At 52.5% G+C, this 22,454-nt stretch overlaps 6 protein-coding genes across 6 annotated transcripts; 2 read left to right on the forward strand and 4 right to left on the reverse strand.

The window, feature by feature from the left end:
• Window positions 1–8,350: 8,350 nt before the first annotated feature.
• On the reverse strand, window positions 8,351–10,527 carry BBA_00804 (RWD domain-containing protein; the record flags this gene model as incomplete). Its single annotated transcript, XM_008595901.1, has 2 exons — window positions 8,351–9,858; window positions 9,912–10,527. The coding sequence occupies 2 exons, from the start codon at window positions 10,525–10,527 to the stop codon at window positions 8,351–8,353; spliced, it is 2,124 nt and encodes a 707-aa protein (XP_008594123.1).
• Window positions 10,528–11,246: 719 nt separating this feature from the next.
• Window positions 11,247–12,085, forward strand: BBA_00805 (PAP2 superfamily protein; the record flags this gene model as incomplete). The annotated part of the gene is made up of 2 exons (XM_008595902.1): window positions 11,247–11,306; window positions 11,417–12,085. The coding sequence occupies 2 exons, from the start codon at window positions 11,247–11,249 to the stop codon at window positions 12,083–12,085; spliced, it is 729 nt and encodes a 242-aa protein (XP_008594124.1).
• Window positions 12,086–12,462: 377 nt separating this feature from the next.
• BBA_00806 (uncharacterized protein) lies at window positions 12,463–14,585 on the reverse strand (the record flags this gene model as incomplete). The annotated part of the gene is made up of 4 exons (XM_008595903.1): window positions 12,463–13,596; window positions 13,653–14,029; window positions 14,087–14,247; window positions 14,308–14,585. The coding sequence occupies 4 exons, from the start codon at window positions 14,583–14,585 to the stop codon at window positions 12,463–12,465; spliced, it is 1,950 nt and encodes a 649-aa protein (XP_008594125.1).
• Window positions 14,586–17,705: 3,120 nt separating this feature from the next.
• On the forward strand, window positions 17,706–17,975 carry BBA_00807 (glucose repressible protein Grg1; the record flags this gene model as incomplete). Its single annotated transcript, XM_008595904.1, has 2 exons — window positions 17,706–17,827; window positions 17,888–17,975. The coding sequence occupies 2 exons, from the start codon at window positions 17,706–17,708 to the stop codon at window positions 17,973–17,975; spliced, it is 210 nt and encodes a 69-aa protein (XP_008594126.1).
• A 222-nt stretch (window positions 17,976–18,197) lies between these two features.
• Window positions 18,198–18,999, reverse strand: BBA_00808 (emopamil binding protein; the record flags this gene model as incomplete). The annotated part of the gene is made up of 2 exons (XM_008595905.1): window positions 18,198–18,388; window positions 18,465–18,999. The coding sequence occupies 2 exons, from the start codon at window positions 18,997–18,999 to the stop codon at window positions 18,198–18,200; spliced, it is 726 nt and encodes a 241-aa protein (XP_008594127.1).
• Window positions 19,000–19,554: 555 nt separating this feature from the next.
• On the reverse strand, window positions 19,555–21,575 carry BBA_00809 (ATP-NAD kinase; the record flags this gene model as incomplete). Its single annotated transcript, XM_008595906.1, has 3 exons — window positions 19,555–20,000; window positions 20,076–21,342; window positions 21,459–21,575. The coding sequence occupies 3 exons, from the start codon at window positions 21,573–21,575 to the stop codon at window positions 19,555–19,557; spliced, it is 1,830 nt and encodes a 609-aa protein (XP_008594128.1).
• Between the last annotated feature and the right edge of the window lie 879 nt (window positions 21,576–22,454).

Genomic DNA, 22,454 nt, shown 5'->3' on the forward strand with positions numbered 1-22,454 from the left:
TAGGGAGCAAGCAAGCGAGTACACGAAGGTATTGCACAATCTCACAGGGGACCCCCACACAACGAAACCTGCATTCGAAGCCTTGCCAAGCATTGCAAAGGGCAACGGCTCTTTCTCCTTCACCACTACCTTCAAGATCTTGGCATTTTCCAATGCAACCTTTCGAAGCTCTTTTCTGTTCTCTGATGCAGAAGTTCCCGGACAAGTAGTAGTGATTTGTCACGGACGTTTACATCAGTGGTACTTGGATGCCACTTGGTTATGTGTTCTGTTTTCCTTCTTTCTCCTCGAGAGAGCCAGGAGAGCGGAAAAACGCCCCGTATGGAGACATAACGATCATCTACAAAGACCTGTGTCTCAATTTCGTCTACTCGGTCGTCTCGAGAGCCGCTGTTCTAGGCACTGGCTCAAGTGATGGGCGTTGGAAACCCCCAGAGACAGCGTAGCGTAGCATTCAAGTGGCAACGTGCCAAGAACATCTGCCAACAGAAGAGAGGCGAGTGACTTGCCTGGCCGCCTTGCAGTAGCAAATCCTCATCGCAATGGGAAGTCAGCTTCCGCCCCTAACGAAACATGGACGGAGCAAACGAGATTGGCCGAACAGAACGGTCACTTGTTCGCACAAAAGGACCAAAGCGAAGAGATCAACCACGGTAGCGAGGTGAACTAGCCCTGGTATAGCTGAAAGGCCGGTATGCGAAGAGGGTCAAACAATGTGCAGTAGCCCATCTTTTGCCTGATCTGTCCTTGTTGGAGACTGGTGCGTTTTCACGTACAGGACATCTTGGTATGATCCGTCCAGTGACACGCGAGGTTGCCTTCCGCTTGACCTCATTTCAGCTCCCGACTGCAAGAGCCGGACAAGAAAGACATGAACTAGACGGGACGAGCAGCTCACTGGTACTTGGATTGACCTTGGTCTAGCTTCACCTCGGTTCGAGTGTTTTGAGACACTTGGTTCATGACCTTTCCACAGCTTCACCCCTTCTTTGCTGCGTCTATTTGATCACCTGGCTAGGTGTTTCCGCTCTTGTCCCTTGGCTCTACGCTCTCCGGGGCCGAAACGGTGTACTGTTTTCTCCGACTGATATCTTGTTACTTGAAGGCATTACTGATATAACAGGAACCTCGCAAGACAAAGGAACGAAGTTGAGATCGCGACTGAATAGAAAGGCTACATGCCGGGGGCCAAGGGAGCTTCTTTCAGTTTGCAAGTGCCCAGAGAGCCCAGCCGAAGATTTCTCATTGGGAGCTACAAGGCTCGCCTTTCGCAGAGTTAAGACATGCCGCATCAGTAGGGCTGTCGACTTGGATCACTTTCATTCCGCACTATTTCAGAGGCGGCGATGATCACCGCCACCAGATCTCAAGGCAGGCTTGTTGCTCTTTTCTCGTATTCTTAATCGTGGCAAAAACTGCTTCGACCCAAGTCTTGCCAGGTCTTGCCATGGCAGACTCACTCATTGGCAAAGAAAACGTGCCTCTTTGCGTCTGCGCCAACACGGGCCGGGGTTACGTGTGTGGCTGGCCCGGCACGCACCCTCCCTCCACCACGACATAAATCGTGAGACTAGGCCGCCAAGCCACCCACCCTCCTCCGTTCCATGGTAATAGCACCTATATTACTATACGGCCTGAATCCCGAGACGTGTGGTGAAGCTAAGCGGTCCCAGGGAAAAAGTCAACCGAGGCGACACGAGACTGCGCCGGAAAGGCGGCGGCTGCCTAGACACGGTATCCATTTGTGACAGCCAGAGCGGTTGCACGGAAAATCCACAAAATGCAACGGGGACTTGTTGATTAGTCGGACGGAGAGTTAATATAAACAAAGTTCAATCAGACTTTGATGAGAAAGTGGGTAGAAAAGTTGGCTACACTGGGCACGCCATGGAAAACATGCGATTCGTCCAACTCGTGATAGGTCGCCTGCGCTGGTGGGGGCCGATGATATAGTTGCGGTGCACGGCATATAGCCCGCACAGGATCTTTGTGCCATCTTTCTTGTTGGAGAGCCGGGCGTCGATTGGAGTCCGAGCTGCATATCCAGCGGTGCGAGCAACCCATGGGCTTTCAAGCACGTGCCAAACTCTTTCGGTGCAACGAGGCCGGAGAGAGTCGTTTTCTGGGAATATCCTGTATCTCATGGCGTCGCAGCGCAACTGCGGATCTAGAAAACCTTGCAACCGTTCTGCCCAGGGCACTGGGTACAGGTGCTTGGCAGGGCATGGTTATTTGGGGGGGAGGGGGGGGGGGGGGGGGCCGGGATGTGCTGACTTGATATCCAGGGTGGACATGGCTGAATATGGAGTTTACACCGAAACAGGCACTGAATGACCAACGGAACAAGACAAGAGCAGGCAAGACTAGCGAGACATGTTCTATGCTGGAATCAACAGGGCAGTGCTTTTGCTCTTTCAACAGAGGTCGCCGTCATGGGCCTGAAAAACGGGGTACATCTCCCACCCTGCATTGGAGAAGGGCAAAGGAAAAGCTTGTTCCGCGCAGCAGATGTGGTTCTTGTTGATATGGGCCTGATGTGGTTCACGATGTGATTTGTCGAATCAGTGGCCGAATTCGCGTGGGTAAGAGGTGAGCCGTTGTTAGCCCATGGTCAGCGCCGACGGGAAGTAACTGCTTGGCGGTGGATCGTCGCCCTCTGCATTGGTTTTTGTTCTTGTCTTTCCATTATAAATGCTTGAAATATTACAACAAAGATGAGGCAGAGACTGGCAACTCGATTCTAGGGCAGCAAGTGCTTCTACTGATGGCCTTTTCCGCGCCTTTCACTTGGCTGATGACGGCCCGACGGGCCAAAGGGTATTTGACTTGCGGGCGGCCGAAGGCGCGGCCAGGCCAGAGAATAGATTGTTATATCCTATCCTGGTCATAATGGCAAGGGGGGGAGGGGAGGGGGTGTGGCGATTTGAGGAAAGTGAAGGCATGGACGGGCACTGTTCATCGGCCGCCAGCTAGAAGTTGTAAATTCGGGTATGAAATACGTACGACACAGTCTGAGGTATGAAGGGTTTATCGACAGAGAGTAAGTTTGCACCGAAGATGAAGTCCTTTACTTGGCCCATAAAGTTTGCTCCGCGATCAAGGAGGCTCAACAGCGGAAACAGCAACGGCAATCTCAAAACAGAGTTCCGAGAAGGGCGACGGGAATTTCCCGGCAAGGCAAAGCTGATGGCGAGCAAAACGGGGATTCCCGGCGAGGCCAACAGATGATGAGAAGACGAAAAAGCAAAGTTGGCTCATCCGAGTCATCGCAAGGGAACAGAATGAGCACATGGCACATTCTGAAGACATGGCACAGAGTCCGAGAAATGGGAAACGTGACGATTGAAGATGCTGCCGAATCGGGACGACATCAGAAATCGAAACCTACACGGTTGTATCGCAGATTAATCTAGACCTGGCATCCACCGACCGGCCTTACGAAGGGGCAGGGAGGGAGCTTGCTTCTTTTACTTTTTTTTTTCTGGGGAATGTGCCCAGAATAATAAATGACCAGATGGATGCATTAGAACTCCCACTGTTTTGAACTGTACCACGCCAATCATGTCATGTATAATTTGAGAACTTTGGAAACCAGGGAGACGAACCCGGTTCGATATAGATTAGATGCGCCATTGTCCAGATCGGGCAAAAAAAGGGAGTCGTACCCCCCCGGAAACCCCCCAAGCGGCTAATAAATAAACTTTGTTGCTGCAGACGGAGGATGCTTTCTTTTTCCAACGTGGCGTCCGCTTGTCAATTTCTGTACTTAAAAAACTCGATGTTTATAATTTTGTTTGTTTCCGCACACGGCAAAAATCTGTTTCTATTTTCGCTACCCTCCTGTACCGCAAAAGTCGAACGACTGTAAATAGTTACATGTTGCCAGAGATGTCGCGGTGTTAACAAGTGGTCTGGCACTGAAAAGAAGAGATGAAGAGGCCCAACTGCCATAATTCCAACACTGAGCCTATGACTGCAAATCTTGTGCTACTAATTCGTCGTGGTTTAGCCCTGTAGCTGCTGCAGTTTTGCTGCAAAAAGCTTGTTGCCTGTATCGACAGGGATGTTTGCGATTATCGATACTCTATTATTAGAGGCCTATCACGATAGTTTGACTCATCTTGGCAAGCCCCATGTTTCCTTTTTTTCCCTCCTTCCCAGCACGGATTGATTGACATGATGCCGGAAACCATGATTTGAGCGCAACTTTCATGTCAAATGCCCAAACTACTCGTACAAAGTTGTATATTCCGCTAAGATTCCGGTATTAGTATCCTCTCCACAGTGATCATATATCATGCGTAGTATATCCTCACACCCGCGTTCCCCCTCCCTTGTCAACTATATACCCAGTAATAGGCTACAGACAAGAAGAAAAAAAAAAGAGACAGGTTGCTTCAGGTAGTCGTCACCCCCCCCCCCCCCCCTAACTTTTCAGCACCCCTTTTCCCCCCTAGACCTAAATAATTTCAACCTGGCCCTCTTTCGGAAAGACCTAGAAATCCGAGCCAAAAAAGGCCGCGGGAAAAAAATTCACCCAAGGGGAAGCGAGAGATATCAATCACGCGCTCCACTCCCCAACCTTGGGGGAGGGTCATAATTGCATTGGTGGGTGTGGCTAGGATGAGGATGAGGGGAAAGGGGGGCCCGCCACCACCAAGGTAATATAATTCGCAGGCTTTATTAGGACAACTGAATAATAATGCGAATATGCGCATCGGCATACGAATGTTTGGCTAAAGGGGGGGGGGGGGGGGGGCGAATATAACGCAACAAGGAAGCACATTGATTCGTTATGTCCTTGCCTTGTTTCCGTCTACCTTGACATTGTGCCGGTTTGTTCCGGGGGGTAGCGGGCTTATTCTTCTGCATTTTTTTGCTGTTCTTTTGCATCAACATACTGGTATACATATTTGGGTTATTTACCAGGACAATCCCCAGTCCCTTGTTTTTCTGTGCATGGGGGGTTGGACACACACACATGAAAAAAGATACTTGTCAGACATGTAGATTGGATCCCAGACGAAAGCAATATGCATTGGCGCTTTTGCCCCTGCCTTTTTGTTCTTGCAGCGGAACCTATGAGCATTTCGCCTGAATTTATTTGACAAGAATAAAAAAAAAAAAGAAATCAAAGTAGTTGTTGTAAAAAATTAGTTGTCGTAGTGGCATGAGAGCGAGCGCCTCAAACAAGCCGGAGCAATAGCTCGATCCGGTCGTCGTCTAACCCCTTCTCCGCGGAGTATGTTGTGTTACTTTTTTTTTTTTTTTTTTTTTAAATTATTCGCTACTTTGCTTTGCCGCCTATGCAGATGTGCTTTCTCTCAATCTGCACCATTGCCTAAAAGTAAGATGCAATGTGACTAATAAAAGGAACATGATTCGCGCCACACCTGACATGAAAAGATGCTTCTAATGGACCTTTGATATCATCAAAGTCGAATGCATGAAAAAGGTCAATGCACACAAATAGAAAAAAGAAATTGGGCAAAATTGAACGGCCTTTGCCCGCAAGGAAACCTCTGGTTACAGAGTTGCAATGGCTTAAAGCCGAAAGTGGTCGGGGTCTCTGCGGGAAACGCCGCCTCTAGCTCAAACAAAGCGACGAATTGGTTATCCCTCTTTGATTTTTGCGACGAGTTATATATCAACCTCATGACGCTTCATTACTTTTTGGCAGAGTTTATGAAAGACCTCAAGGCCAAGTCGGATTTCGGTATACAAAGCAATAATCTTCCTTTACCAGCCACATGCCAAAGACTCTAGAGCAAAACATAAATGTCACTCTATTTTTACCGTAATAATTAATGTACAGCCCCCAAAGGCGCTCGCTTGCTTTTCAGCGCCCACCTAAGTATTTAGTCAAAAGAGGCAAGTCTATCGGTACAAGGCACCGCTGGTACAGATACAATAATGAGGGAAAAGGAAGGGAGGGAAGGGGGTGAGCGTTGAAAGGCGGGTGTGTGTGTGTGTGACTGATTGGATTTCTACATCAACAGAAAAGATCAACATTGATCCATGACCGTGTGTGGTGATGGCTGACCAAACCGCTGAGACATGGTCGTCTGCCCTTTTTCTGCGTTTGTCCCTCCCAGCCTGCCGGACACACGCCACGATAGTACATACTCCCCTCCCCCCCTTCCCTTTTTCTTTTTTCTACTCAACTGTCAGCATACACGATCCGTCTCGCAGCGGATGGATAGTGTGAGACATGACACAGCATTTCTTGTGATTGTAAAAGTCCCCCGACCACGTCAATGGTGGGAAAAAAAAAGAAAAGGTAGCTAGCTGATGTTTCCTCGCAAATCTAAATATTTGGGGGCTTTTTTTCTCCGCGGGTACGGCGCGGCGCCGGCCGCCCGAGATGCTGTCAGAAATTAGGCGAAAAAAAAAAAAAGGTGAGGACAAAAGTACTTTTCTCAATATGGAAAGCGACTTGCTGCAAAAAGAGGACATGTGTAAAAACTCACACATACATTTTGGAGGAGGGGGGGCGTAGGAGAAGACAAGAGACACAGAGAGATAGATAGAGACGCAGGGCAAGGGTAAAAGGGAGGGAGGGATGGGGGTGTGGTCGTGACCTTGGCACATGGCCATGATGATTGTTTTAGTTTCTTTCTTTTTTTTGTTTGCCTTCTTCTTCTTCTTCTTCTTCTTCTTTTTCTTCTTCTCTTCTTCTTCCTTCTCCGGGACTTCTTCTCCCCCTTCGTGTAGGCAGTCCCCCCCCCCCCCCCCCCTGCAACCTGCCGGCTTTTCCGTCTTTTTTCGCCTCAAAGTGCGGCGGTCGCGTGTAAATGGTCATGTTCCAGTTTGATAGCGGCAACAACATGTCGATCCCTCCCCCAGCGACACGAGACGATGTATGATTCTCATCGGCTCCCGCTGGAATAAAAAAGGCAGGACTTTAAATCATCCCTCCCTTCACCTGTAATACTGTCATCTGTTACTTCCGTACTTGCAGGGTCTATCCCGGGCACGAGGCTGAGAAAGGGCAAGAACTGGGAGGGGGGAAAGAGGGCTTGGGCTGGCCGGGCTGGCTTTTTCTTCCCTTCTCTTGCCATGTCGCAGGTGTAACATTGGATGGATCACGGTACCGAGAGAACGGATGAGGGGGGGACGATGTCCGCTGGAGCAGCTGCCCGTGAGAAGCCCACATTGCATTCCTGCTTGACCTCTTTTTCTTTTTTCTTTCTTTTTTTTTTTCTTTCTTTTTTTTCTTCTGACTAGTTTTCTTTAGAGAAACTTGTCCCCTGCTTCTTACATTTACTGCTGGCTGCGCATGACTAACTAATAAGGAGTATATACGGAGAAAAAGACTGAACCTTTTTTGAGTGTTGTCATCACTGCGCCCCCCAAGCGTCTGATTTCTTCTCTCTTTTCGAGACAAGATCATGCACTCCAGACTTTTGTTATGGTTTGCTTTTCTTTTCTTTTTTTTTTGTTTCCGCCCAAAGATGGCCTCGTGTAGCATTTCATGTCCCCTCTTCTCTTCTCATCTGGCATATGCCTCCCCCCCCCATGCAACGTTGAAGCTGTAACCCACCACCACCACCCAACCACCCAGAACAGTAAAAGCGCAGAATGCGGGCTGAAACAACACAACTCTTTTAGTATAAACGAGCAAAAGAAAAAAAAAATCAATCAGTCCTACTCAAGACATTTTTTCGTATTCTTTTGCTCGTGATGGCCGCGAGAATCGAAAGTAGAGGGGGGGGGAGGAAAGGCAATGACGCACCGTGCCTGCAGGGCGTCCCGTCACCTGTGCCACCTTTTTTAACTCTGACGTTGGCTCCGGGCCGATGGAATCAAGTACGAGGTTGGTGAGTAGGTTGCTTTTCCGATAATGGTCACCTCGTAGCTGGTAGACTCCAAGGTCGTCGCGTCTTTTGCTCCGGCAAGAAATGCATCTCTTGGCGGCGGATTGTCGCCGGATTGGTCTGCACCTCGGTGACGATCCAAACAAGCCTCGTCCGTGTTCCAGGCTGGGGGGAAGGGGGGTATGCCTTGTGCTTGTTCTAGTAGCCCATACGGAGTAGAATGCGCTTTCCGAGTACGACGAGTCTGGATATCAGTCCCAGGTCGTTGTTGTATCGAGAGTGACTAGCGAAAAGGTCAGTGTACTTTGGCTGTCATGTACGAGCTGGATGAGCGTCGGCAGTGACGTATTTGTTCACGATAGGTTCTGTTCCTCTATTATTGTTGACTCAAATCATTCTTCGCTTTGAATTGTAGTTGCATGTCGCTAGAAATCAAGCAATGTATTGCCATGCCAAGCAACCCGATGTCGCCATTCCATTCTCTAATTATGAAGTAACGTCTTGCCATGATTCTTCCCCCTCGAAACCTCTACTCAGCGCATCATAAAGTCAAAATCTTCATCGTCCGACTCATCATGAAGGCCATCTTCCTCATCATCCAGCGCCATTTCCAGAAACCTGCGAATCCACGCTTGCTGCGCCGGGTTGAGCTGCGCATCTAACCGCTCCAACTCTCGCTCCACCACTTCTTGCTCTCGTCCGACCAAGGGAATAAACTGCCGTCTCGCACGACCCTCCCCATGCAAGTTCCGTCGCCCCCCTCCACGTCCCGGGGCTGCACCGCCCCGTCCTCGACCGCGCGCCGCAGCTCCTCCGCGACCGGGTCCCCTCTGCCCTCTGTCGTTGTTGTTGTTGCCGCCACCACGGCCGCGGCCACCGCGTCGTCCGTCTTGGCCCGGCGCTACTGTAGCAGCATCTGCGGCATCGTTTCTGTGCACACGCGCTGCTGGGTCATCCATGACTCGCAGAACAAGGGGCGCTTCTCGTGCAACAGCTGGCCCTCGCGGCTGAGGCTGCTGCTCTTCCGGCAGAGGTTCATCATTGGCGCCATTCTCATCAAGAACTGATTCTTCGCCGTCGCTTTCCTCGTCTTCAGGGGGTAGAACCAGCATGTCCTCCTCCACAGGCGCTGGCATCGCCGCGGGGCCCGGCGCTTGGCCTTGTCCGCCGCCGAACCCGAGCCCGACGTCGTTACCATCACCACCCTCCAGCTCCCAGAGCCGCATGTAGCAGGAGGTCACCTTGCCATTGGGCTGCATGTTGTAGTGCTTGTACGGGTTGCTCGGGTCTAGCCACGCTGAGCAGAGGTAGCAAAAGTGCGTGTCGCAGCGCGAGCAGACCATGTGGTTGCAGCCATGCGTCTTTTGTGCCGGGGCAGAGCATGTCGGGCAGGGCGAGGTGTGCAGTTCGAGATATGCCACTGAAGCCTTTTCCTCGTCCGTGAGCTCTTCTTTCGTCTTCTTCCCTGTACAGCGCACGAATTCGCCATGCCAGGACTGAAGACACCTGCTGCAGAAAGCGAAGCTGCAGTCATCGCACACGCACAGTAAGTCGGCCGGGTTGAATTTGGCTTTTGTGGTAGCTTTTCCCTTCTTCTTGATGCTGTCCTCCACTTCCGTATCTTGGTCTTCTTCGTCATCATCGTCTGACACGTCAACGAGTTCGAGACCCCGAGGCTTTTTGTGCTTTTTGGAGCGGGCGGCGCCGTTGCACCACTGCCGCGGACAATAGATGGTGTTTCTGTCTGACTCCAGCTCCGTCTTGTACTTGAGCGTGACATATCTCTTGACGAGCTCCTCCGACAGGCCGATTTGAAGCAATTCGCTAGGGCTGATGAACGTCTTTAGCTTCTTGGTGGGACGCCCAGCGGAAGCGGCAGGACTCTTTGAGGCTCGCTCCTTGGCACAGTTGGGTGCCAAGCACCGTACAGTGATAATTTCGCCGCTTTTGATGGCGTCCCCGTAAAAGTCGCATAGACACTGAACGCAGAATATGTGGCCGCAGTCCATCAGTTTGTGGCAGCTCGTGCCTTTCTTCGGGTCTGCATATATCGTCAGCGAGAGTTGATAAAAACGGGACGTCATTCCAGCTTACCCAAGCATACGCCACACTCGACCGTTTCCCTATCAAAGGCTGCCTGTTTTGCCTTGATATCGTAATCCAGTACAGCGAGCTTGTGCTCCGGGTCGACAGCGAGGGTACCGTCAGTCCTAATGGTGCCAAAGACGTCATCAGCACCACGCTGGATATGATCAATGTATGTGTATGCGACCATGTCACGCCCCATTTCTTCCCAGAGTCGCGGCGCATCCCTCTCCAGTTGGGCGAGGGTTTCATCGCGCAGCCACTGCGACGTCATTTTCAGCTGGACCTGTGGAGGACACGATTCTGGGTAGCCATCCGGAAGATTGAAGAGTATCGAAATGGGTGGGAGATGCGACACTTGAAGAGAGTCGAGGGGTGGCGGTAGTGCTGCTGCTGCTGCTGCTGCCGCGCCTGGGTAGCCATTCTGCGATGCCGGGTCCTCATCGATGGTGTTTCCAACGGGCGGAAAAGTAACCGTCAAAGGCTCGGCCAGCTCGACAGGAATCTCGAGCTCAAAAGTGAACGGCGAATCGGCGCCCTCGGGCCGGTGCAGCTCCGGGAAGATGGCCTCGAGCGTTTCCAGCTCTGTGCGACGCACGTCGTCGCTGTCATCGATGGGATCCATGGTAGTATGTGTCGCGCGGCTGCGTCATTATTATGTGTCTCAGTCTTTGGGATCAAAACTGTAGACCGAAGAACTTTTGTTTTCTTTTTGCTTGATAAAGTAGGATCGATCATGTAGACATAACGAATATCGTACGTGGCGTGGCAATGTAGTTGGCGCTAGACGGAGGATTTTGTGTGCAATGTGGCGACGGGTTTTGATGGTGTGGCCCGTGCAGCGCGAAATGGATATCGCGGCGGTTGATGGTAATTATATCTCGAGCATGAATATGGAAGAGGAGAAGAACTTGTTGATGAACGGCTCCTGTTTGGGGTCCTAATGGGGTTGACCTTTGAGGATGGCGGTATGACTCTTCTTGGTTGGTAATGTAGGTACTTGCTTGGGCTGATGAAGGCGCTACAACTTTTTGGCTGGTTTGCCGCTGACTTGCGGCCGGCCGGCCCGCCTGGCCCACGCGTCTTCACCCGCCCACCGACAAACCTCCGCGCTGCTAGCTTCCCATTGCATCACCAGCATCTTCACGCAGCCTTCTGGAAGCACAAAAGGGGTCGCGGGCGAGTGTTTTGGCTCGGTTCTTTTTCCTCTCAAAATACTGCGGTGTCAGTAATTTTGGTTTCTTTTTTCCCTCTTCGATTACAGGTGCAGCATGCAATAAAACTCGACGCCCTCACACTCTATCCTCCACCCATCTGCGCGCATATTGCCTCCCCTTCGCCACCATGGGCTACGACGAAGCCGCCGCGCCACTGGCGTCTCTCTCCATCACGCACGTTTACTATGTGAGTCCCATTCCCCCCCCTCCAATCCATCCTGCACGCCCTTCCTCTCTCCCCCCAAGCGCCGTCATTTACTGATCCTTTGTCCGTTTTCACCGCCCTCCGACCCTCAGGACCCCGACGATCGCATCTCGCTTCTCTGCGCCTACCTCGCCCTCCTCCCGCAAGCCCTCGGCATCGTCTACCTCACCCTCATTTTCGCCTCGCGCGAGGCCGAGGTCGCGCTGCTCTTTGCCGGCCAGCTCGCCTGCGAAGCCCTCAACTTTCTCCTCAAGCGCCTCATCAAGGAGGAGCGCCCGCGCCGCATACACGGCAAGGGCTACGGCATGCCCTCGTCCCATGCCCAGTTTGTCTTTTTCTGGAGCGTCGCCCTCTCTCTCTTTCTCCTGGTGCGCCACCGACCAACAAACCCCGGCAGGGCGACGACGACGACGACGACGCCAGGCGGCGCTAGGCTCGTCGCGCGCCTCGCCGTCAGCGCCGCGAGCCTCGGCCTGGCCGCCGCCACCGCCTGGAGCCGTGTCTACCTCAACTACCACACCCCGAAGCAGGTCCTCGTCGGCAGCTCCGTCGGCGTGCTGTCGGCCGTCACGTGGTTCGGCGTTACCGCGGCGCTGCGCAGCTCCGGTCTGCTGGCGTGGGCGCTCGACCTGCCCCTCGTGCGCGCGTTTCGGGTAAGGGACCTCGTCGTGGAGGAGGACCTCAGCGAGGCGGGCTGGCGCCGTTGGGAGGAGAAGAGGTTGGCCAGGAACAGAAACTCGAAAAGCTCAAAGTCTCAATGAGAACAAGATGCATCCGACGATGGAACTCCCTCCTGACACTAAAGGACCATCAAAGGAATTTTGGCATCTCTCGTAAGATTACGTCGCTGCTACGCTACTTTGCTCATTCACATAAATATACCCCATGTACAGTAGCAAAATGAATCATGTTTATAGACCTCAGAGCTGAAATAGAACAAAGAAAAATAAGTATAAATCGTCTAATCGTATAGGAAACAGGGGAAGAAAACGCTAAGAAAAGAATAGCAAGGCCACGCCTGTATACAGCCCATGTTCCCGTCTATGCTTAGAAAACAAGATGATACAGTGTAGTACACGTCTCACAGACCTATTTCCCCTGTGCAACTTTCGACTCAAAAGAAAAGAAAGAAAGCCCTTCAAATCCATTCCGAGGGCCGCTTCTCCGTTACCGACCCCGTGCGCTCCCACGGCGACATCCGAGGATCCTTGTCCGACGGGCTCGACATGGTCGCGCTGTTTGCCGGGCCATCGGGACTGTACACCGTCGGGCTGAGCAGCATCTGGCTGTCACGCTCCTTTTGCTTGCGCTCCTTCTTGGCTGGCTGCAGTGGCGCCGGCGGCAGCTGCTTGGCCGGGTCGACCCAGACGGTACTTCCGACGCGCACAGAGCTGCGAGGAGACACGGGTTCCCTCGCCGCCACCACCGCGGTGGAGCGGACGGTCTGAGGGTAGATGGACGAAGTCGGGCGCGGCGTGGGCATGCGCTCTTGCAGGTACGAAAGACCGCCGCCGTCGGCCGTGCGGGGCATGTCGTTGACGTTGGAAAGGCGGAGGCCAATCTGCACCGTAGCAGAGGACCCCATAGACGAGTCCCGCTGGTGGCTCGGCACAAAGCCGGGCATCGGCGGCAGCAGACTGGAAATGTCCCGCCGTATGATGTCAATCTCCATGGCCTCAAGATCCTCGTCATTCACCTCGGCACTTTCGCCACGGGCGAGCGTGGGCGGCGTATAGGTGGCGGCGGGTAGAATCGACAGTGGCTTGGCGTTGAGTGCCGGAGTTTGCTGCTGCTGCGGCGGCGGCGGTTGCTGCTGCGGAAAGACACTGTACGACGCCTTGCGGGCGTGAGACCTGTTTGGCGAACCGGCAGAGTTGACAGATCCCGTCGCGCTCGATGTCTGCGCTAGGCCAATCTGGCTTTCCGCAACCATGCTTTGGCGGTTTGCGCCGCTAGGTGAGTCTGACTGGTACACGCGCGGGGGTAGAGAGACGGGCTGCTCCATCTGGTTCGTATACGTCTCCGCCATGAGTGATTTGCGAACCTGCCGCCTCCTCGTCTGCTTCTGCTGCTTCTCACGATCCATCTCGAAATAGCCCTTGCGACCGATGTTACTTCTATGGCAGGTACGCAAGAAAACGTAGAGGCCGCCATTCGTCAGAGCGGTCAAATTGGTGGCCACCATGGCAGCCATGGACAAATTACCGCGCAACTGAGAAACCTCCATGTCGTTGTGGATAGTAAGACTGGCGAAGAATGGTATCACAATGCTCTACTGAAGCGTTAGTGGTCGTTGTATACCAAGGTGGGTGGCAGATGAAGTCTTACGTTTGTAATGGCGCCAATGCACATGTAGTAGACCATTCGTGAGGCTGCAATCCTCTCGATGACGCCGCCTGTCGAGCTTTGATAGAGTCTTATAAATGTGATGACGCTGCCGAGCAGCAGACTTCCGGATATGATGGTAAAGAGGGCAAAGCATAGAACTCGATACCTTTGCACGAACCAAAATAGTGAGGCGAAGCAAAAGTTGGGCGGCTGCACCACACGGGTGACTACATATGTTGCAATGAGAGAGACGACGACCAGCGCTACGCAGACGGAGATTGTCCACTTGCCAAAGCTGTCAAAGGCCCGTCGTCGAAAGGCGCGCGCGGTGGTCTCCATCCCAAAAACAAACTGGATATATGGTACAATGAAAATGGCTATGGCAAGTTAGAAACTGCTTGATTCATGTCGAACTGATAGGCTGAGGCACTTACTGGGCAACATGACTTGTGAAATGGGCAAACAGCCAAGAATCAGCAGTCCTTGCAGGCCCTTTGACTGCTCAACAGCAGTAATGATCCCTTGAATGAATATTCCGATTGCCAAAGTGAATGGGAAGATATTCATGGGACCTATTATTTTATACATTGACGTCCTGTACAAATTGGTCAGTACATTGGCATCTTTTTCGTCACCGCCTTTCATGATTCCGTACCTCAATTTCATCTTGGGATCGGCCCTCTTGGCAGACCAGTAGCAGTCTCCAAAGATTCCCAGCGCCAAGACGAGTCCTACCACTGCATTGAAGCTCGCGAGAATAATACTCGACTGCCGTACCGTCTTGGAGGTGGCGAATCGTAGCTGGTTGATGACCGCGTTTGTCGAATTGGCTTGGAACTGAAAGCCGGTCCAGTCTGTGGTGAAAGATCCATTACCAATGATTCCCTCTGCAGCTGCCCTGATATCGAATACGTGGAGATTTCTGGCGCCCATATTTTCTTTCTCTTTGAACTTGGCTGGCTGGATTAAAGATTTGCTTGTTTCTCTGCTAGAAATAAGTCGGGTGCGGGAAAGCACACTGGCCTGGCCAGATGTCTATTCGGTATTGGCCGACATCTAGCTTTCGATGACTTTCAGGTGACTTTTCAAGCCAAGCCGTTGATGCTGTTGATGTGCTGTTTGTGCTGTCGTGCCTGTAGTTACTGTTCTTGCTGTTGTTGGACGTTGTTGCACTTTCGAGCTCGTTTGTCGACAAACACGAATGTAGGTAGGAGACGGATTGAATCGCTATTAGTGGGATGTAGGTAGAAGATGAGACTTGGAGAAGAGAGAAACAAACATGCAAAGAAAAAAGAACCTTTTTCAAAACGTGAGGAGAGACACTTCTTGAATCAGGGACCCGTGGGGGATCAAGACAGCTCCAGGCAGCCTCCAGCATAGATGTCAGGTCCACCACGCATAATCGGCATACCAAGCCCTCAGGGTATACACCCTTTCTGGTCCTCTATTGACCCCAAACGGTCGAACAAAGCTTCCTTCGGCATCTATATCTGCCGGCTCCAACAGGCTTGTACATCTCCCAAACACACCAAGCCAGCCCACCTCGCTGGCTCCCTCACTCCTCGGCGCCACCCTCATCAGAGAAGAACCCGGGGTTCGATTTTCCTTTCTTTTTTCCCGCCACAAAAATGCATGGGCTGTGCATGGCATCCGGTTCTCTTGGCATGCAAGATCCATAAAAGGGTCGGGGCTTTTCTGGGGGAATGAAGAAACGCCACGAGTCACGGAAGGTGGCAGCCAAGGTCGTATCGAGACTCCATCTGCATCAGCATACCACCTGCGGCAAAGCAAGGAGCAGTGCTAGTACAGCTGCAAGACAGCTGCAAGTCAGCCGCGAGTAATTTTAAAATCCCCATGAAAAAGAAAGCATTGGTTCGAACCAATGTTTTTTTGCTTTTCCTTTGTTCTTTTGACAAGATGAACAGGACTAACAGTGGCTTCCGCTGCCCTGCATTGAAGCCACATGGTGACAGTATACTCGATATAGTATTAATGCCCTTGACACACTCAGTCCACATATCGGGCCGGGGGTTACCATCGTGCATAAAAGACGGCTTGACATGACAATTTTGGAATATTAAATGGAATTCCAGCGGCAGACTCCGATATTCTCCGCCAGCAGTGGCTGGTGCGATGTAAAGTGGGTGGCGGCAGTGTGAAGCATCGATGCAACACTCTACAGTTTCGGGTGGCGGACCCTGGCGATTCAGTTTGAGCAAGGAGACGGCGACTTGCGTCGACAACTGGATTGGCCAATTCAGCCATCTTCTGGGGCTACCATCTTCCATTTCAAGATTTAGGCAGTCCACTTTGGGAGTTTTCGGGCCGGAAAAAGTGCCGCCTGTCAGACAGCAGCCGGCTATTCGCGTGCTATCACCAGGCAAGCATATAGCATGGCATGCGTGCACAAAAGGGTACGGCTTGAGGAGAGTAAGTCGGCGACTGCCGCTTTCCCGGCTATTGCAGTCCATCGGTCGAGTTCAACAAAATCGATTCGACCAAATCAATCAGTCATTCGTAAATCACAGACAGAATCATGCCATCTCTTGACGGTAGCTGCATACGCTGCAACACATTGCAATGCACCCTCGATATGGTTCCTTGCCGTAGGCACCTTGAACCTGCCGCACTATCGTTTCCGCTCGCAACATGTTCGAAGGGGAACCTCCGTGCGCGGGTGCAGAACGATTTAGCAGCGATGAGGCACAGCGGGTATCAGCTAGTGGCCGCTAACTGTTTGGCCGCTAACTGGCATGGCGTCGTTTTTATTCTGGGGAAAGATGTTGGAGCTCCTTGCCTGCGCTGTTCTTAAAGAAGACGGAATCGAATTGTCATTATTCGCCATGTTTGAGATGTCCTGCAGAAGCTAGACACTAGAGAAAATCGCCGTATTTTGGCTCGCTTGGTGGGTCAAATCGAGTTTCTAGAAAGGGAGGAAAGCAGCAATGCGACTGCTAGACGTGATTTGGAATGTAGTTTGGGTCAAGGGATACATCCGGCAGATTTTCGTTCTTTTTAAAAACCCTCGACGAGTAATAGAAGTTGTAACAGTTCGCCGTGCGTGAAAGATAGATCGGTGGCAAGGTCGAAGGCTTGGCTCAGAGTCAGTGGCGCGTTTCTTGACAATGCCTTGGTCAATGGTTCAATGCATCAAAGGCGAGAAGCGGCACCAGTTTGCAGGCACGCAGGCACGCAGGCACGGCAGGCAGCAAGGCAGGCACAGGGTATTCGTGTCGAGATTCACAAGCCAATCTGGCTTGTTGCATCATGATGAAGTTGCTCCCCAACCAGCGAGGCTGCTGACCTTTCATTTCGATTAGCGTCACTGGGGAACGTACATGGGCAAATTCTACTTTTCTCTGACGCCGTCATGAATGCCTCATAGAAACTGAAAGCGGAGAAGATAGTCTAGTTCTTCGGAGCCAAGTTTCCGGCGGCATCTCGATGGAGTAGTAGAAGTGCTAGAATGAGGTAGCTGACACGTCATGAACAGGCTCGTAGACGAGTAGAAATGCGTGACAACCTTGATTGTGGGTTTTTGTGCCACACTGTGGCACCCCGCCCCGTCACTTCACTGTGGCTTGCGCAACATCAAAAGATGCAATTGTCAAGACGGCAAAAGAGTCGTCGATTCGTCGTCCAAGTATTGGCCAGGATGCCTATATTCTGTGGAAATCGTGTCCTATATTCCTTCGTTGCTGGTAGTCCGCCACCTTTTAGACGGCTGTGCAACCTTGGCCTCCAGGCCGGAAAATGCAGATGACGTCAAGGACTCTGGCACGCCGCCTCCAACTCTTCCGTTTGATGGACAGGAACGGCCGATCACGAGCATCACAAGCAAGAAAGACGGCGCAAACGCCACGTACATACGTAATTACAAGTGAGGGGTATGAACCCTTTGACTTTGTTTGCAAGCCCACTTCCCGTATTCAGTTGTCTATATAAGTCCCATCTCTGCGCCCAGATCTCGCATCTAATTTCTATATCCTCCACACAATCTCTACAAACAAAACAAACCTCAAACTTTTCAAACAATCAAACAATCCCATCACAATGGATTCCATCAAGCAGGGTGTCAACTACGTCTCCGAGCAGGCCCAGAAGGCCACCTCCGGCACCAGCAAGGAAGCTAACAAGGAGGTTGCCAAGGACAGCAACGCCAACACCGGCACTCGGTAAGCACCCTTGGTCTATAAGCACAATGCTATATCCCTAGGTAGCTAACACTCCTTCAGTCTCAATGCCGCCAAGGATGCCGTCGGCGACAAGATCAACGAAAGCGGCCACGATGCCAAGGCCAGTGCTCACAAGCAGCAAATCTAAGCCTACCATTCTACGACAGCCAAGGGATGCTAGGAATGATTGCTCTCGATTGCTATAGAATATGAATACCCTATATTAGTCCGAATAACAAGATCTTTTGGTAAAATGGCCCTTTAATGTCGAGTGTCGAGAGTGATTCGTGCAAGTTGTCATGACCACTTCCAAAACCGATAGTTACAGCGGCGCCAAACGAACAAATCAAACAGTCGAAGATTTCTCACTTTATTGATCCTTCTTTGACGCACGAACAGCAAACGCGTGGGAGATGTCACGGTACGAGTACCATATAGCGTACAGCGGAATGACCACCCACAGCATATTGAAGAAGACGAGGTACACCCACATGTACATAAAGTTGCTACCATCCAGATTGATATTGCCAACGAGCCACTCGGGACAAAACGTCATGAAACCTGACTCACAATGTTAGCTTCCATCTTTTTCATCCTCCGTTCCATCAGCGTCCCCACGCTGATTGGATCGCCTTACCGCCGTACAGCTCGCACGTAGCCAGCACCACCATCCAGAAGCTCGCCTTGTCGTCCTTCTTGGCAATCAGGTACGCGACGTACAGCGCCACCGGCCCGTCAAAGAAGACGGTCAGCAGCTCGAGGCTGATGACGCCGAGATCCGCGCCGGCCCAGCGCCTGTCCGCGCGGGCATACACCATCCACAGCTGCGCAAACGGGTTGCTGGCGCCGCCCGCCTGCGCGCCGTAAACCCGCGCCGCGCCGTGCCCGAGGTAGTTGAACGGCGACGCCGTGAGCCCCGCGGCGGCCGGCGCCGAAGCCTCGACGTACGAGAAGAAGCAGTGGTACAGGAAGCTGCCCTCGAGGATGAAATGGCACAGCGCGTCGGCGAGATGCCACACAAAGAGGAAGCGCAGTGCCGAGGGGGTGTTGCCTCGCGGCGGCAGGAACTGGCGCGACGCCGCGTAGGCGACGCCGACAATGCCGACTGTCGCGGCGAGCGACACGAGCGTCGCGGTGTCGAACAGATCAGGGGGCAGAGCGGGCGAGCTCATTTTGTGTGTGTGTGTGTGTGTGTGTGGCTTGTATGCAATACAATCCGTTAGATGCAAGTTTGAACCGGCTCGTTGTTGGGCAGAAAGCGATTATAGAAGCTGGGGGTTGGGTTCAGGGGGGGAAAGGCGCCGAATTGGATCGGCGGGGGTCTGGCATCATGGGTGTGGTTGTACATGCGGCCGCAGACACAAATTGCAGAAGGAAGCCAGCCTCGAATGTGTTGATCGCTGCGTAGCGGGGGCAAGCACACCAGGCAAAACTTAGGTAGACGATATCAATGAATTCTATGCATGTCTCAAGAGCAAATGTCAGGCCACTTTTCGTCGTTTTGGTGCAAAAGAACTAATATGGGCTGAATGGCCCCATACTGAAGATGTGCCCTTTGAGATGGCCGTCGTCAATGTACATATATATACTTGTTCATTATCCAACCCTTATAAGATCCCATATAATACTATCCTCCGGCCCTCGACCACAAGTACAGAAGGAAAACGGCATCCGCAGCCCTCCCGTCTATATGCAAAGTAAAAAAAAAGACGCCATTCGAAGGAGCCTCACTGGTCCCAAGTCTTGAATTCCTTTTGCTTCTGCCTCGTGTTCCATCCCAACTTTCCGCTGATGCTATTCACCCAGTCCTCGCTTCGCCGGCCCTCGGTCTGCACCGACGCAAACGGGTACCGGCTCGCGCTAATCGTCACGTAGTCGCCTGGCTTGAGCTCGATGCGCTCGCGGCCATCAAAGCTGGCCCACGACGATGTCCGCGCGCCGTACGGCACGCCCACGCGCAGCACAATCGTGTCGGGCAGGATAATGGGCCGAAACGAGAGCGTGTGCGCGCAGACCGACGTCACGAGCATCACGGGATTCTCCGGATGGCACAGCGAGCCGCCGGCCGCGAGGTTGTACGCCGTCGAGCCCGTCGGTGTGGACACGCAGATGCCATCGGCCAGGATCGAGGAAAAGTGCTCGTCGTCGCCAAAGAGTTCCGTATACGACATGGCTGTTGGGGGAGGGCGGGGGGGGGGGGGGCTAGTTAGCTCATCTGCATCGGTTTGGCATAGATGACGATACTTACTCGGGTTCGGCCCGCGATCAACGACAACCTCGTTGAGAATCTCAAACGTTCCGTCTGGCCGATGCGTGTGGGCATCTTCTCTCTCCTCGCCAATGAGTTCTTCGACGAGATCTCGCTTCTTGTGCGTCTCGTTCTCGTCTTCTTCCTCACTTGTCGTGCCGCCCTCTCCGATTTTGAGGCCATCCAGTTGCTCGGACGCAGTCTTTGTACGCCGTATGCTGCGCATAACGGTGCTTTCGAATCGCAGCCGCAGACTGACGGTGACACCTTTGGTGAAAGCCGAGGTGAGGGTCGGCGCATACTCGTCAAAATCAAACTTGGTCAGAAATCCCAGGCTGCCTAGCGCAAAGCTGAGCACCGGAGGCACGATGCGCTGAAACAGCCAACTCGCATACAACACGGTCCCGTCACCGCCCAGCGTGATGACGAAATCAAAAACATGTGGCCTAGTACGGCACATGTCTTCATCCCAGAAGCGTAGTCTCTTCTTGACGTCTTCATATGCTTGAGCCCGATCCAGGCTGGAGTCTTCGGCCGCATACTTGTCGCAGATATCGTTGATGAGACCGTTCACGTTGAACTTTTTGTTGTCTCGCAGTTTATCCTGAACATACACTACGTATTTGACGTCGCGGTTAAGGCACAGCAGCCAGGATGCCAGCTCTCTCGTGGTAGGTATCAAGTCCTGGTCGTATATCTTGGTCAATAGCATAATGGACTTGACGCGCACACGGATGCGCATACTGCTGATCCGTCTGCTCAGCTCACGCACGCCCCAGGCCATGTCGCTGAGCTGCTTCTTGGTGAGCATGCGCGATGGGGCCTCGCGGTTCTCGGCATTCGTGTTCTCGTGGTGTCGCTGCTGCATGGCGAGGAAGTCCACCTCGGACGCGCTCCGCATCATCTCGCGAGTCCAATCCTGCTGGTCGGGCTGGCCAACCTCACCGCTGTCTAGACTCGTGGGATCGACAATAGCGCGAGAATGGCGCCGCTCGGAGCCGTGCGCGACGGTGGTCGCCAGCGACACGCTATTCGAAATGGAAGCTGGTACAAGCATAGAACCGTCGCCCTGGGAGCTGGCGCCTCCCAGCGCGGGATGCGCCCGGTATGACTTGGCTGGCTGGGGTTCGCCGCCATGTCGCTGGCTCTCAAGGTACTGCTGCACCATGCCTTGCCTGCGCTGCACAGTGACGGAGTTCCAGGTCGGATGTTCCGAGGACACAAGGGAAGATTTTCGTCTATATGGATTCGTGGGATCAAACACAACCTATATTGGTCACAATCTCACGGCATTAGCATCGCAATTCCGTGCACAGCCATGATGCCGACCCGCTCTCCCTCGAGAGATCGGATGCAACGGAAACGTGGCAGACTCGTACGAACCTCTACTGCTTTGCACTCCTCATCACTGCCATCGGAGCCATCTTCGAATACCAGGTCATGCTGCTTATCTGTCGTCTTTGGCACTTTGTCCTCGCTCGGGACTTTGTCGGCCTCCATTCTGTTTCTGCGATGATCGGCAAAGGCTTCCGGAAGCTATCGCGCAGTCGCCGAGTATATCTTGTAGCTCGAGTAGTATGGTCGCGCAAGTAAATCTGGTCGCACAGTACCAGCCAGTGCTAGGTGTTTAGCTTGGCAGTCAAAGTGCGCAAAACTATGTTGCCAGACAAAGTTTAAATTATGAAGCCAATGTTCGTCGGAGCTAGAGAGGTCGGGTTCAACCCCACCAAAAAGGTCGGAGCTTGTGATGACGCGGGGCATTGCCGCTGCTTGAGAGAACAGATCAACTGCGGGCGGATGATATATGGCAGTCTAAGGAAATTTTTTGTACATTTCTCGGCATGATTATCGCGACTCCCCGACTGGCAAATTGTCGCCTTTACGAGCCCGGGTCTTCTTCTTGACCGACGCTGGAGCATCCCACGTCAATAGCGCAATTGGGTAGAACGCCAATACGCTCAATTATACCCCCTCCGATAGCTCCTTCCACTCGTATTCCAGATGGCCGCTGTTTAATCGTGCCCTATCTTCGTGTGTTTGTCCTTCTACCACGCATCGCGTAGCATTCCCGTTGCTCCTATTTGGAGATTGATCTAGGGTAAGTCATGTTACCACGTCATAGAGCCTGCATTGATACGGGTCTGCCTGCGAGTATGTGCCTGGGACGGATGAGGAGAAGATTCTATTGCAGGAAATGTTGAAATCGGTAATTTGATGCATGTCTCTATGTGCTGTAATTTCACGGCATGTGCTTTCCTCTAATTGTTGTTGAAGCTGGAGATTTGATGGAGCCGAATTCAGGCTGCTTCTAGTCACCCGTGTCGACGGGTGTCGACGACATCTTCAGCCTCACAACACAGCCAACGACTTCGCAACAGA

This window comes from Beauveria bassiana, assembly GCF_000280675.1.
Source record: "Beauveria bassiana ARSEF 2860 unplaced genomic scaffold BBA_S00002, whole genome shotgun sequence".
Lineage (NCBI taxonomy): Eukaryota > Fungi > Ascomycota > Sordariomycetes > Hypocreales > Cordycipitaceae > Beauveria > Beauveria bassiana.